General features: G+C 52.7%; 1 protein-coding gene across 3 annotated transcripts in view; it reads left to right on the top strand.

Annotated features, from left to right (window-relative positions):
- The first annotated feature begins 586 nt into the window (after positions 1 to 586).
- SYT17 (synaptotagmin 17) overlaps positions 587 to 15,158 on the top strand; it is a 60,302-nt gene continuing 45,730 nt past the window's right edge. The window contains exons 1-4 of one of the 3 annotated variants that reach the window (XM_049789167.1): positions 587 to 664; positions 4,563 to 4,585; positions 5,150 to 5,298; positions 14,066 to 14,214. In XM_049789167.1, coding sequence (XP_049645124.1) covers positions 5,297 to 5,298; positions 14,066 to 14,214 — 151 coding nt within the window. In that variant the 5' untranslated portion in view covers positions 587 to 664; positions 4,563 to 4,585; positions 5,150 to 5,296. Of the gene's footprint in view, positions 665 to 4,283; positions 4,374 to 4,562; positions 4,586 to 5,149; positions 5,299 to 14,065; positions 14,215 to 15,158 lie in introns of those variants that run through there. The other 2 variants (XM_049789166.1, XM_049789168.1) reach the window with 2 other exon arrangements.

The following is a 15,158-nucleotide window of genomic DNA, read 5'->3' as shown; positions in this document are numbered from 1 at the left end:
CACCCCTCTCCGGGGCGCCCCCGCACCCCAGCCTTCACGGGAGGCGCCCATGCGTTGAATAGATGCGTCGGCTCCCCGCAACTGTCTAGGCGCGGTGGGTGGGACTGGAGTAAAGTTTTGCCAAGCGGGTCTGGGAGAGGGTTGGTGGGTGGGCAGAGCGCTTGGGGTTCCACGCTCCAGAGCAGGCGGGGCCCGCAGGTGGCGGTGCGGTGGGGCCCCCCCTTTCGAGAGATCGCCCGGGCTGACCCCTGATCGCGCGCCGCCCCCCTCCAACCCCTTCCCCAGCCTGTCCCCTCCTCCGCCTCCCGGGCGCCCCGGCCTCCGGGCAGCCAGTGAGGAGCTCCGGCCAGGCCGCGGCCCTGGGGCGCTCGGCGGGCGTCCGATCGTCCTCCCACCGGGGAGCGGCCCCGACCCCGGAGTCCGCACGCTGGGGAAGGCGAGGACGGGGAGGGCGCGTCTCGTCTCATCTCATCAGCCTCGCCAGTCACGTCCGGGGCCACCCCACCCCACCCCACCACCGGCTGCCTGGTTCCTTCTGACCGTCCCCCTCTGCCTTCCCCTCCCCGCCACCCCACCCGCCCCTGCTGGCGAGGGCAAAGTGGCCGTGGCGGCGCCATGCCCGGGCCCGAGTGAGTACGCGCGGGCGAAGATGGCGTACATCCAGGTAGGGCTGGGGGGCACGGCCCGCGGGCACGCCCTGGGGAAGGGGCGGCACCCCCGGCACACTCCCACCAACTTGCCGGGAGGAAAGGCTTTTCTCCCTGGGCGCAGCGGACACCCGGGCCGGCTGGCGGAGAGCTAGTTAGCTGGGTGTCCGGGAGAAAGGGGTGGGGACCCCGCAATCCCGGCAGCGGGCAGGGAGGGCCCCGCCGGACTCCACCCGCTCGCCGGTACCGGGGGAAGCGCCTGGAAGTGGGCCGACTCCCCTCCCCCTGCACCCCAAGTCTGGGGAGGGGCGCGCCGGCCGGCGTTGCCTTGGTGATGGCTCCGGCTAATGGGCCGGTGGAGCGAGCCGGAGGCAGCCGCCAGACTCGCCAGGGACAAGGACGTGGCCTCGCCGAGGCGGCGGGGCGGGGGGCGCAGGGCAGAGCACCCCTGGCACGATTGCGATGGGCCGGGGATTCGCGCTCGGCGCGCTGCGCTTTCCCCACTACCCGGGAGAAAGTCCCCATCGAAATCCTGGAGCTGAAATCCGATCCCAGCATCGTGGGGGGCGAGGGCACAGAACCCGGGGAGTCCGTGCGCCCTGGGGCTGCGCCAAGGTCACCTAGGCAGACCCGAGCCGCCTTGTACGGGGACTGGAGACCCGCACGTTATCGGGGTGTCTCCGAGCTCACTTCTCCCCGGACCACCCTGGGTTTCCCCCTCTAGCCCCCCAGCCCCTCCAGACAGGAGCTGAACTGTCCTGGCGTTGCCAACGCCCCTCCTACTCCCCTCTGCACCAGGTTCGCTTTTCAAGTTCAGGGAAGGTCACGGGGGTTTGGGGGGGCTGGTGGCTACGAGGGGAGGAGATTTTTGAAGCTCCTAGTGGGGAGGCGGGGTGCTTTCTGTGGAGGGGCTGGTGGTTGGTTCTCTGCCTTGGAGAGCTACCTGGTCTGTCACCAGTATTCCAGTCCTGAATGTGCTGGTCAACCTGCCCTGAGAGGAGAGGGGAGGTGGGTGGGCGCTGTCATGTGCCAATAAGACTTTATTGGTAGCCACTGACAGCACTTCCTGATCTTTTTTGCCTAAGTCCAGCTGTGTTCACCTTCCTGTGACTTTTTGGTTAGAGGACCACAACCTGTGGTGCTCAGGGCTCACTCCAGGTTTTGGTCCATCATGTGAGGCAAGTCCTGTAGGATCTCTCTTCAGCTTCTTTCTTTCTTGGAAAAAAAAATTATTGAATCAGCGTGGTTTACAAAGTTATTCATGATTGAGTTTCAGTCATATAGTGTTGGAATACCCATCCCTTCTCCAGTGTCTGTCCCCTTTCTTTTATTAGAGTTCCCTTCCCTTCCCCAATGTCCCTGTTTTCCCTCCTGGCCCAACCTTACTCTATGACAGACACCTTTCCTTCTCCCACTGTGATTTGCCGTGCTGTCACTGGGAGGGTGTCATGCATACCACATTACCCCTTTCCACACCCAGTTCTTGTCCAGAGCCAGCTTAGTTCTTTTCTTTGTTGCTTTTGGGCCACACCAGCAGTGCTCCGGACTTCCTCCTGGCTTTGTGCTTAGGGGTCACTCCTGCCAGTGCTCAAGGGACCATGTGTAGTGCTGGAGGATTGACCTGGGCTTGGTTGCATGTGAGGCAATTGTCCCCAGAACCACCCTGGGTCCCCCCGCTCCCCATCCCCCCCATCCAGGAGCTGAACTGTCCTGGCATTGCCAACGCCCCTCCCTACTGTGTTGTCTCTCCTGCCTCCCTCTCCTCTGACTTTTTGTAATCTGGCAGAGATGAACCCACTATTCCTGGCTGGAGGGCCAGCTGACCTGGCAGCATGGCCTGCATGTCAGGGCTCTCCCAAGGCCCCATTTTCCTAGACCCTAGTTCCTTGGTTTCTTCTGACTTGAGTCAGTTCTAAGTGTGGGTTCCACAAGATGCAAGTGGAGTATTGCAGCATGCTTGACTCTCTTTGGCCTATTTTCTCTTGACCCCCCCCCCCCAAATCTTGGCAAAGCACAGACCCCCGTAATCTTATTCCTAATCCTCTTTTGTTTTTGAGGGAGGCCTGCTTGGTGGCACTCAGAGGTTAGATGAGGTTTCTGGCTCTGCATTCAGAAATCATTCCTGGAAGGGAACCATATAGATGCTGGGGATCAAACCAAGTTGGCCTCCTTAAAGGCAGGTACCCTCTATCCTGTGCTATGGCTCCTGCCAGTCCCTGATCCTCTTGGTTTGCTTTTACCACCTTTCTCCACTGAGAGACTTGAGGGTAGAGGCAGGGGTGGGTTAAGGCTGTTCAGGTGTCCCTTTACCCATGGAGGCATCGCTTCTGGCTGCTCTGTTCAGGACAGTTGGGCAGTACATCTCTGCCTCCCATGTCCTTGCTTAGCCCCCATTAATGAAAGGACACACTGATGTTCATAATGGCCACTGACTGGCTCAGTTACATGATTGTCCACTGGGGAGATAAGGGCACAGCCCCCCCCCCCATCAGCCGTGTCCAACTTCCCTTTTGTGGGACACACCCAGAGGTGCCCAGGGTTACTCTTGACTCTACGTTCAGAAATTATTCCTGGTGAGCTCAAATATGGAACCATATGGGATTCTGGGGATCAAACCTGGGTTGGCCACATGCAAGGCAAGCATCCTCTCCGCTGTGCTATCACTCTGACCCCAGGTTCTTTGCTCTTTTTCCAGTTTGAACTCTAAGAGTTTGCACTCCATATCCTCCTTGGTTCCCAGCCATAGCCTCACCCAATTGATTATTTAGAATTTTAAGCTGCCTCTGAACTACCTTTGTGACTATTTACTGAGGAAGAAAAAAAAGAAAGGTTTTTTTTCTATGAATGAATTCACTTTTTTTTCTTCCCACTTTTTCAAAAATCTCCTGCCAAGGAAACAATACCAGGAGCAGATTGGGAAAGCAGGATGCCAACTATAAACAAAGGCACCTGGGAAATGGGGGGGGGGGGTGCAGAATTAGGACCACATGTCCATTCTAGCTGGAAACTGCAGGTCCCCACGGAGTGGACCTGTACTCTTGTCTGCAAGGAATATGGGGGTTCTGAGGGCTAGAAGGAGGCAAAGCGGTGACTTTTTCCTGCCTGCCAGAGAACCAGAAGACAGACAGAAACTTTCTCTGGCCTCAGTTCTGAGTGGAGAGCCCATTTCTGCCCTCGATGGTGTGCCTTCCCTCCTCACTTCCTGGGACATCTCTGCCTCACTTGGAAACACTGAAAGGAGGAGGGAGAGGAACATCTGTGATGGGGAAGGCTAAGGAAGGAAGCAACCCTTCCCTTCTCCCAGGACAGGTTCTGCTGCCCTTTGGAACTCTCTCTATTCTTGGGTGATCATAGGCAGCCCACCCCACTCCCCTTCACCATTGGAAAAGACTAGGAAGGCAGGGCTGGGGAGGGGGGACCATTTGATTTCCACTGCCTGCCTGCCTGAGCCTCAGTCATGTCTTTTCTATCGGCTTCCCGGCGATTTCTGCAGAGGATGCTTCCCCCCCCCCCCATGCCTGTATTTCTGTTTGCGCCTCACAAGTGTGGCTGCATTGGGTAGCATGACTATCTAGCCACCCGCTCTGATTCATAGCAGCACACACTGCAGATCACATCGAAATGCTCGAGTTGCCCATTTACTCGGTGCTGGTTAGCCAGGAGGCTACCAGCAACAGGAAGGCGGTGACACCTGGTTAGTGAGTCATCTGCCCCCTTCCCAGGATGGTAAGTGGAATGCAGCATGGCTGGGGACATATGTGCGTATGTGTGTGTATGTGTGCATGTGTGTGTGTGCGTGTATGTGTGTGTGTCTTTTTTTTGGAGTTGCTGGAATATTGCTAACCTGGTCTTGTCTCTCTCTTTTTGACCCCCCTCACCCGCTGCATCCCTGGGCTTGATCCGGATCTCTAAAAGGGCAGTTGGAACCACTAAATGAGGTGGGTTCATTCAGGGCTGCCCTTGGCTATCAGCAATCGGCCGGGTTGTCTCTGCCAGAAAGGCAGCTTTGCTTTTCCTCTGAAGTCCCTTTGGCAGGGTGCAGGATGTAGACTAGGAAACAATGCAAGATTGGCATTGCAGATCACCCCTTCCCCCAGATTTTGTGCCTTTTTCCCTGGAGGGGAGAAGAGAGGGTGATTTGGAGGTGGGAGGGAGACCCCCGTGGAAAGTATTTTCCCTCCTCCCCAACCCATACTTCATCCCTTTGCCTGACCTGTTTCCTTTTTCCTTCCCTGGAATGATTTAAGAAAACCAAACACTTCTTTTGATTTTATTTATTTTTCTTTCTGGCTGAGTATTCACAAAGACCCAGGCGGATTCACTGTGTGTTGCGGGGAACCGCGTTGTCTGTGTGTAGCTGACACCACTCACCGCTGGGGAAGGCCGTGCCCAGCCACTTTTAGGGCCACTTCCTGATCAGCCTCGAGCCAGGCAGAGCAGGCAGCGTGGGTCAGCTGGGCTGCTGGTCATTTCGGGTCTTTTTTTGTGCTTCCTCCCCTCAGGGTTTTCTTTCCAGAATCTCCGACCTGCTGCTCTGTCGCTGGACATGCCGGCACTGCTGTCAGAAATGCTATGAGTCCAGCTGTTGCCAATCGAATGAGGATGAGGTGGAGATCTTGGGACCGTTCCCTGCCCAGACGCCTCCCTGGATGTAAGTCCTGGTTAGCTGGTGTATTGGGAAGAGAGGCATCTTCTAGGGAGGGCATTGGACCTTCAGACATGTGTGTGCATGTGTGTGTGTGTGCGTATATGTGTGTGTCTTTTTTTGGAGTTGCTGGAATATTGCTAACCTGGTCTTGTCTCTCTCTTTTTGACCCCCCTCACCCGCTGCATCCCTGGGCTTGATCGGCTTACGATGTGAGACTCCTTTGGCCATCCAGTTTTCTTTGGTATAGCTGATGATCGGTTTGGTTGTAGCCAGCTCTGTCCCAGAGCCAGTTTGTACCAGAGGAAAAGGACTTGCTCAGACCTTACTGCACTGAGGTTGCTTTTCAGGATCCAGGGCTCAGCTAGAAGGAGATTCTGTGATCCTCTCTATTGAGTCCTTCCTTGGGAGGATTCTGTCCCAGTGAGGCTCAGCCCTGATCCTGAGCACCTGTAGAATGCTCAGCTCCTACCAGATGCTCAGGAAATGCCTGTTGCAAGGGCAGCCAGAAGAAAGGAATAAGTGTCTTTTTGCCGGTCTGGATGAAATGTTCAGTGGGTGCAGAGAAGCCCCCCACTGTCCCGCCCCCGTAGGCTCCATCCTGTCCTCCAACGCTGTTGATGTTCTCGCTGGCATCTTGCATTTTATTTCCAATTTGCTCTCCTCCCGCGCCCGCACACAACATCTCCATCTGCCAGACGCTCGGATATTTTGGGAACGTGCTTTTGAAGTGTCTCAGCCACGTGTCGGGCCCACCTCTCTGGGCTGTCAGGGGAGCATGGTCAGAGGCTGAGTGGGCATAGGGCACCAGGAGCTGTGGAGGGCATGGGTTGGGAAGCAGCAGAAGCAACTTCTCACTCATTCTAAGAGGGAAGGAGGGAAGGAGAGAGAGAGAGAGAGAGAGAGAGAGAGTGAGAGTGAGTGAGTGAGAGAGAGAGAGAGAGAGAGAGAGAGAGAGAGAGAGAGAGAGAGAGAGAGAGAGAGAGAGAGAGAGAGAGAACCTCCTGCTTTCTCTGTTTGACATTCTACAAGTCTCTAGCAGCTTCCCTTTCCCTCCAGCCTCAGGGCATTTTCTGATTATTGTCTTTCTAGAAGTGTCAAGGACTCCCCTAGCTGAATGGCTCTGTATCAACTATGTGAATTTAACAATAAATTAGCTCCTACTTTCAAATTCTGTCACCTTGGAAGAAGTGGCTTACTTAATCTCTCTGGGCCTTCATGACCTGATTGTAAAATGGGGATAAAAACATGGATGTGTTTAAGGGAGGTGGTACCACAGGGATTGTTGTTTGTTGGTTGATTTTTGGGCCAAATCCAGCAGCACTCAGTGGTTACTCCTGACTCTGTGCACAGAAATCACTCCTAGCAGACCATATGGGATGCCAGGGATAGAACCCGGGTCAGCTACATGCAAGGCAAATGCCTTCCCTGCTGTGCTATTGCTCCAGCATTCCCTTTAAAAAAAATATTTGGCTTTATTGTTTGGTGCTTGCTCAGAGCTTACTCCCAGCTCAGTGCTCAGGTATAATACTGAGGAGCAGAAGGTGTTAGGGATTGAACCTGCGGCTCTGCACGCAAAGCATAAGTTCCAGCCTGTTGAGCCATCTCTGACAACCCACAGTTCAACAGTGGAGAGCACACCTAGCATCTATGAGGCGATGAATTCACACACATCCACACAAACACACATACACTCTTCTCGCAGGATTGTGGGGCTTGCATGATTGAGCACAGGAGGGGAAGTATTAAAGGTCCTGATGCTGTGAGTGTTAGTGATTCTTTTCACTCTGTTTTGGTTTTATCTTTTGCAGTTTTTAGTCTGTAGTTTGGGGCCAGACCCAGAAGTGTTATATCTGTCCCCCTTTGGTGTCGCGATGATTGGAGGCCCTCACACCTCATTCTCAGCTGTTGCAGGCGCGTGCTGAGCTGTGCTCACAGCACTCATTGATGCTTGTGTTTCCCTAACTAAGGTGTTTGTGCAGGTGCCCACCAGGGGGCGCACTCCCCGCCAGGGGGGATATTTGCTGTGTCTTCACTCCTTGCTCATTAGAAGTCACACTCTGGCCACAGCACTCACACATCTCGTCGTGGTGCTCACTGGAGCTGCTCCCCTTAAGTGTGGGTGCTATCTTGCACCTGCCTGTGATGTGTTGTGTGTGTTGTGTGTGGCTAACAATCACTTGTGGCACGCTGGGGATCACAGCCAGCACAGGTGTCAGAATTGTGCTTGGCACATGGAGTGGCCCAGGGATCAAACTCGTGACCACACAGCCACAAGACAGGCTTTCTGAGCTGTTCTTCCAGGCCCTCGCCTCTGCTTAGCACTCGGCTTCGTCATCTGAGAATTTTGATATGTGATATGGAGCATCAATAGTTAGAGGATGCTTGGCTCCTGATTCAGGATTCATTCCTATGAAAGGGTCACCTTTTTGTTTGGGGGTGATCACTCAGTGGTGCTCAGTGTTTGTTCCTGGCTCTGAACTCAGGGATCACCCCTGGTAGGGCTCAGAGACTCTGAATGGAGTGCTAGGGATTGAACCTGGGTCAAGTGTGTGCAAGGCAAGCGCCTTACTCACTATGCTTTGGCTCCAGCCTTTATTTCTGTGATTCTGAGGTACAGCTAGAGACTCTTTCTGATGAGGGAAAGAAAATGTCCAAAGGGGCTAGAGTGATAACTCAGAGGGGAGGGCATTTATCTTGTACAAGGCAGACCCAGGTTTGATCCCTGAGCTGCTAGGAATGGTTTCTAAGCACAGAGCCAGGAGTAACTCCTGAGTGCTGCTGAGTGTGCCCCCCAAACAAAAGAAAGAAATAAAAGCCTGAGCTGCTTTACTGTTGTGGTTGGAGCACAAATCCTGGAGTTAAGTGTAGTCGAGATATTTTGTTAGAGCAGCCCACAAACAGGGCAGCATCATGTCTGTAGTGCCCTCAGGCAGAGGTTGGCACTGTCCAGTTGGCGTCTTTTAATCCACGCTCGGAAGAATCCCAGCTCCACGAGGGCAGGATTTTTATTCACTCAAGGGAAAAAAAGCCATTAATAAGCTTCTGTTTGACAGACCAGACCTCCGGCAGCTGCTTGTCTGCTGCCAGGTTTCCGCTCCAGAGGCAAGAAAAAAGCATCTCGTGTTTTCTGCCTGTGATCCCAGGGCCCAGACAGAGCCAGGGAATCCAGGGGAGAACAAAAAGCACTCATGGCCTCCAGATGGGCTGCAGGTGGAAACTCAATGCAGCGTCTGTCTTGGAGTCTTTTCTTTTTGTTTTGATTTTTGAGCTACATCCAGCAGTGCTTAGGGGTTACTCCTGGTTCTGCGCTCAGAAATTACCCCTGGCAGGTTCAGGGGACTATATGGAATGCCAGGACTTAACCTGGATTGGCTGCATGCAAGACAAACGCCCTCCCCACTGTGCTATTGCTCTAGCTCTGTCCTAGTGTTTTAGGTAGTCATTTCTCTTGTAGCCTGTGACTGACATCCCAGGACACGCAAGAGAGAGCCTTTAGCATGATCGGGGTTGGTAGTGGTTTCCAACCTGCTGTGGGAGATGAGGCAAGTGCATGAGACATCCTGTCCCCTAGAGTTGTGCACTCACACTCTGTACATGTGTGTATCAAGATCTTGTCATGGAAAACCAAGGGAAAGCGTTCAGGTTTTGCTGAATCCAGGAGGTTTAGGGGGTCAAATGACATGGGCATTCTCTTTCCCCCCCCTCTCTCTCTCTCTTTCTCTCTCTCTCTCCTTCCCCCCATTTTTGTGGGATCACACCTGTGCTCAGAAGCTGTTCTCTATTCTCTGCTTGAGGATTGCTCCCAGAAATGCTCAGAGGACCCCAGGGTGCTGGGATGAACCCAGCCGCTAGGATCCAGAAAAGTCCTGGTTCTGTCGAGCCATCTCCCAGCTCCTCTCTGTTTCTTCTCTATCAACTTAAAAAAAAATTGTCTTATTGGGTGGGGGAGAGTTAGTCCACACTCAGCTCTGTGTTCAAGGCCCACTTGATAGTGCTCTAAGAAACATGTTTCGTGCAGGGATAGCCCTGATGTCAGCTGTTTGCAAGTCTCATGCTTAGACTTGGGACTCCCTCTTCTGCCCTCGGGCTCATCATTTTTGGCTGTTGTGAATTGAATCTTTGGTACCATGTTTCCTAGTCCAGCAAGGATTCATGCCTGCAACACTCCCACCCCCACATAGTGTCTACTCTCACAGCACCTGCCAATGTCCCTGTCCTCAACCCTGCCATGGTGAGCTCAGTTTTGCAGACCAGTTCTCAGCTCAGCTTCTGTTTCTTTTATCATTGTGAATGCTGCCCCAAGCTGTGCTCAAGGCTTACTCCTGGCTCTGTGCTCAGGGATCACTTCTCGAAAGACCCAGGAAACCATAGGGGATGCCAGGAATTGAACTTGTGTCTGATGCAGCAAGGCAAGAGCCCTGACTGTTGTACTATTACTCTAGCCCCTCTGCCTCATGTTCTTTTGTTTGTTTTGTGGTCATACCTGGTGGTGCTAAGGGGTTACTCCTGGCTCTGTACTCAATCTGTACTCTAGACTCCTAGCAGTGCTCGGGGGACCATATGGGATGCAAGGGATTGAACCCAGGTTGGTCACTGCAAGGCAAGTGTCCTCCCCACTGTACTGTCAGCCTCTCTGCCCTTTGCCTCAGTCTTAGGTATCTCCATCTCATTCTTCACATCTCATTCTTTACAGCCACCAAAACAAAAAAACAAAAAAGACCCATTCCTATTACTGTTGTCCCAACCTGCCTGTCATGTGAGCCCCTCCTTTTCTGTGTGGAGAAAACAGTGCCTGGGATTATGCCTGGGGTTCCCAAAAATAAAAACAGCAAAAGGATTTTCCCTGGAAACACATACCTGGTTCTATTAGAGCTGAAACTGAGACTTGCTTTGAGCTGGGCCTGCGCATAGGAAGCCTTTGAGCCTAATAAACTTGATCCCGTCCATTTCCTCCTGTCCCCGCATTAGTGCCATATGGTCAGTCCCACCCACACTATCCTACTGCAGAGTCCAACATGCACTTGGCACTGTGGGACAGACCAGTTGACGACTGTAGCTCCACCAGACAAACTCACAAGTGGTGCAGGTATCAGTGCCCCCAAAACTTGGGCTGCATATGGGGGCACTTGGCTATCAGGGGAAGAAGTTGGGGTTCTTCCTTTGCTCACCCCCTGACAAATAGCGACTGTGGCAACCAGGTCTCCACTCCCACCTTCAATCTCCAGGTGCTGACCATGTCAATTCTTGGTTTTGGTTCTCATTGCTAGCCAAGCATGCAAGTTGGGGAGTTCCCTTGGGCAGGCAGGTTTTGGGCAAAAACCATCATAGGAGGCTGGGCCCTTCACTACTCATGTGGCCCCGAGCAGCTGTGCAAATGCATCCTTAAGCTTGGGACCTGCGTGGCCCTTGAGTGTCGGAGTTTTGGCTGGGTTTGAACACTTCACATCATGTACAACACAAAGAGGAAAATCTGCAAAGGGGAAGGGGGCGGGTTAAATGCTCCCAGAGCTCCTTTGCAGCTTGCGCTGGCCCAGATTTCTTTACCAGGCAGACACTCGCATGTTGCCAAACAAGAGGGGAGTTGAAATGTCAAGTGCATGAGCTTTGCCGGCAGTTTCTGCAGTGACATTTGGCCGAGCACAAAGCGCTCTGCAGGCTGCCATCTTCAGTGTGTGGTTGGGGGGAACCCCTTGATGGCCACAGGACTTTCTGTGGCAGCAGATTTCTCAATTTTTTTTGACTGGACCTGTCTGGCACAGCCAGCAACATTGGATGCTGCCTCTGGCCTCTGGGACAGGCTGAGCCTGAGAGTGAAGCAATGTCTGGCCTAGGGTTTTGTGTTATTTTGTTTTGTGTTGGCCACATCCAGCAATGTTCAGGGGTTTCTTCTGGCTCTGTGTTCAGAGATCATTTATGGTAGTGTGGAGGCCCTCTATGATGCCAGAGATTGAACCTGCATTGGCCATATACAAGGCAAATGCCCTACCTGCTGTGCAACGGGTAGGCTGTTTTATGGAGGGGAAGCTCCCCGAGCTGTGCTGGGGGGCCTGGGAGTCACTTCTGGCCATGTTCCAGTGCTAGGGTCTGACAGTTTGGAGCTGGTCACAGGCACCCCCTGGGCGAGTCCCCAGCTGCTCAGGGCATCGCCCCCAGCAGGCACAAGGAACTACTAGGTGCAAGGCTTGTACAGGACTTCCAGACTGTGGGGCACTTGGGATGGGAGCAGGGGCTCTCTCTGTTAGCCCAGTCTTCCCCCTTGTACCCTTCAACCCCTGCCATGAGGTTGGGCTAGCTTTGTTGGAAGGGAGACTCCATGGCTCCACCGAACTCTCAGCACAGCCCAGCTCACAGTGGGTACTCACTGTGGGTGCTTGCCCTGGGTGCTCACTGTTGGGGCTCTTCATAGGTGCCTTTAATCAGATCAGGCAGGCAACTTGAGGCCTGGAGCAGGTGGGGTGCTAGGCCCCCAGCTGTGACACAAAAGCAGTCAGTTTGAGCCCCAGGAAGAGTGTACAGACCATTCATTCACTCAGGAGGGAATAAACAAGCAGAGTGAGGAAACTGCTGCTGCCTCTCTGGGTGGGATGTGGGAGACCATCCACATGGGAGATGCTGGGAGAAAGGTGAGAGAAGGGGCCAGGATGGGTGAGAAGCCAGGCAAGGCCCTGCACCGAGCACCTGGGTGGGCAGCAGAGACAGATAGGTGAAGTGGAGCAAGGAGAAGCACACTTGTGAGCAGAAAGAGGGCACATGTGTATATGTGCGTATGTGTGAGGGTGTACATCCTGTTGCCTGTGATCCTACATGTGTGCAATAGTGTGTATCTAGGCATGTATGTATACATGTATGTCATGTCATGTATATGCACACATATATACATGTGTGTAGCAGGTATAGATTGTTCATGCACACATATATACATGTGCTCTGTTGCATTGTTCATGTGTGCGTATGTATGTGTTCTGTTGCATGTGTGTGCTGTGTTGTATGTCTCTGTATCGTGTCTGTGTGTATGTATGAGACACACACACACACACACACACACACACACACACACACACACACACGGGTCTGAGCTACACCAGGTCTGAGGCCCCGGCTGAGATGTCACAGGGGCAAGGGCCTTTGAACTCATCCCCAGATGCCAGATGGAACTTTGCAGAAGGGGTGGGGAGTGTCCTGGGGCTGTGACAGTTTGGTCCTGCCCTGTCCTGGTGATGCTGCTGCCCTCAGAGCAGAAGAGAGAGAAAGAGAGAGAGAGAGCTGGGCACAGAGCGGTCCTATTTCACTGCCCCTTTAAGCTGCTGCATTCACCTTGGACAGATAGGGAGTAAGAACTCTCCACCACCACCACCACCACCTCCCCAGTCTTCCCTGTCCTGTCCTGGCACTGATCCCTTTATTATGGAAGAGATGATCAATTGTCATCCTGTGCCCAAGACGCATTGGAAAACTTCATTGGATGTGAAATGTGCATTTTTTTTTCTTTTGGTTTTTGGGGCCACACCCGGCATTGCTCAGGGGTTACTCCTAGCTGTCTGCTCAGAAATAGCTCCTGGCAGGCACGGGGGACCATATGGGACACCGGGATTCGAACCAACCACCTCAGGTCCTGGATCGGCTACTTGCAAGGCAAACACTGCTGTGCTATCTCTCCGGGCCCGAAACGTGCATTTTTCAAGGCTTTTTTCTCTGGCAGACTTAAATGTCAACATGTGGGGAGTGTAGTTTGGACAGAATCAGTCAGCAGCCTGGAGAGCTTTGGGGTTCCTTATTAACAGCACTGCTCTCCCACACCTTCCTCCCCTGAGTCTCTTTCCCTAGCCTGATGACTGTGGGGATCTTTAGCCACCCACCTCTCTTACTAATCACCTACCTGTGCCTTACCAAGCATTTTATATAATTTCACTCACTCTGTGTTCGCAGCAAACACATAAAGTGGGTACAAGCATCATTGTTCTCACTTGACAGTTGGGGAAACGGAGGCAGTAAGAGAAGGGATTTGCCCAAGGACCCAAAACCAAGGTTTTATGCCTTGAGCTTCTTCCCTTAATTGTTATCCTCTCTTATTCCTCCAAGGTGCTTTGCTTTCTTTCAGCTTTTCCTTTTCAGTTTTGCTTTCTCAATGGAAGTATGTTGGATTGAGAACCACTGCTAATTCATGTTTTCTTTACTCCAAGCAATGGGCTTTAGAATTTTGATTTACAGGGCCATTTTGTAGCTGTCACTCTGCCACCCAGAAATCCCTTGAAGGAATACTCTTCAGGGAGTGTCCATTAAAAGATGATAAAGGACAGAACAGTATTGGTGGCAAATAAGGGACATTCCCTTTCTATCCTAGAGCCACTTGTAGAAATGCGGTACTCTAGGGGCCGGAGAGATAGCATGGAGGTAAAGCGTTTGCCTTTCATGCAGAAGGTCATCGGTTCGAATCCCGGCGTCCCATATGGTCCCCCGTGCTGGCCAGGAGCAATTTCTGAGCACAGAGCCAGGAAAAACCCCTGAGCACTGCCGGGTGTGACCCAAAAATCACCAAAAAAAAAAAAAAAAAAAAAAAAAAGAAATGCGGTACTCTAGAAAATAACCTGGGTCTTTTGCAGACTAAAGATGGGCATGTCTTACCTAGACTCAGCCAAAGTGGCTTCCCATGTGGCCATATTCTGCATGATTTACAGAACCAGTAGAAGTGCACTGCTGGCAGGAGTGACAGTCACTGTGTCATCTGAGGGCAGTCCCTCGGACTTCTCAGAACCTCTTTTGCCTCTTCCAGGATGGCCAGCCGGAGCAGTGACAAGGATGGAGATTCCATCCACACAACAAGTGATGTCCCTCTGACTTCCCGGACCAGCTCCCCAGACCAGCGATGCTCATCCTCAGATACCTCCAGATCTACCTACAGCTTGACCCGGAGGATTTCCAGTAAGTGTCTGAGCTGTGTTTGTATGTGAATTAAATTACCATTCACTGAGAGCATGTGTATGTACCTTCCATGGGCAAGATTATCAGCATAGGGTCTTCCCCAAGTACCCCAAGTACAACCCAGGAAGAAAAGCCTAGCAGTGCTTCCCCAGGAAAGAGCAGAAGGCTGGAATCATCTAAGGGACAGGAGGCATGTGAGGGTGAAGTCCAGAGATGAAGCGTGAGAGAGCCCAGGACAAGGCATTTGGGCCTGGGCTGATTTCTCTGTGTGCTGCCGATGTCACAGTTTGGATTGATTTTTGCCTTGACTGAGCTTGAGTTTTATCGAACAGGCTCCTGTGAGTGACAGTTGCCTGTACTATGTGGAACCAGGGAGGAGGGAATATCTGTATTGTACAACAGGGCTCATGCATCTAGGGTACCCAGGAGCTGTTGTGGGGGAAATCAGGGGTGCCCAGGCCAAGAGGTGCTCAGAATGAAATATCACTCTACTGAATTGATAGACAACAGCTAATGTTTGTCATTCTGGGGGATTCTGGGGCTTAGGGAATCAGGGGAAAAAGGGGAACTGGGCTGTGGATGGTTGGTAATCCTTGTCCCATTGGAAGGGGCTGCTGGTGCTTAGTTGTGTTATTTGTGGACTCAGTGAGCGCCAGCTTTGAAAAGAAAAAAAAGGCAGCTTGGGTTTGTTTAGGAGACTGTCTCAGCATTGTGAAGGAAGCAGATTTGGGCCAGGTGCAATTACTGACTGCTCAGAAGTGACCCGGTGATCCCTTGGGGATTATATTAGTACTAGGGATCAAACTGGGTCAACCACAGCAAGACAAACTCTTTTTTTTTTTTTTTGGTTTTTGGGCCACACCCAGCATTGCTCAGGGGTTACTCCTGGCTGTCTACTCAGAAATAGCTCCTGGCAGGCACGGGGGACCATATGGGACATCGGG

This window comes from Suncus etruscus, chromosome 15 (genome assembly GCF_024139225.1).
Source record: "Suncus etruscus isolate mSunEtr1 chromosome 15, mSunEtr1.pri.cur, whole genome shotgun sequence".
In the NCBI taxonomy this organism is placed as follows: Eukaryota; Metazoa; Chordata; class Mammalia; order Eulipotyphla; family Soricidae; genus Suncus; species Suncus etruscus.
The sequence above is the reverse complement of the archived record's forward strand: the minus strand, read 5'-3'. Positions and strand labels throughout refer to the sequence as shown.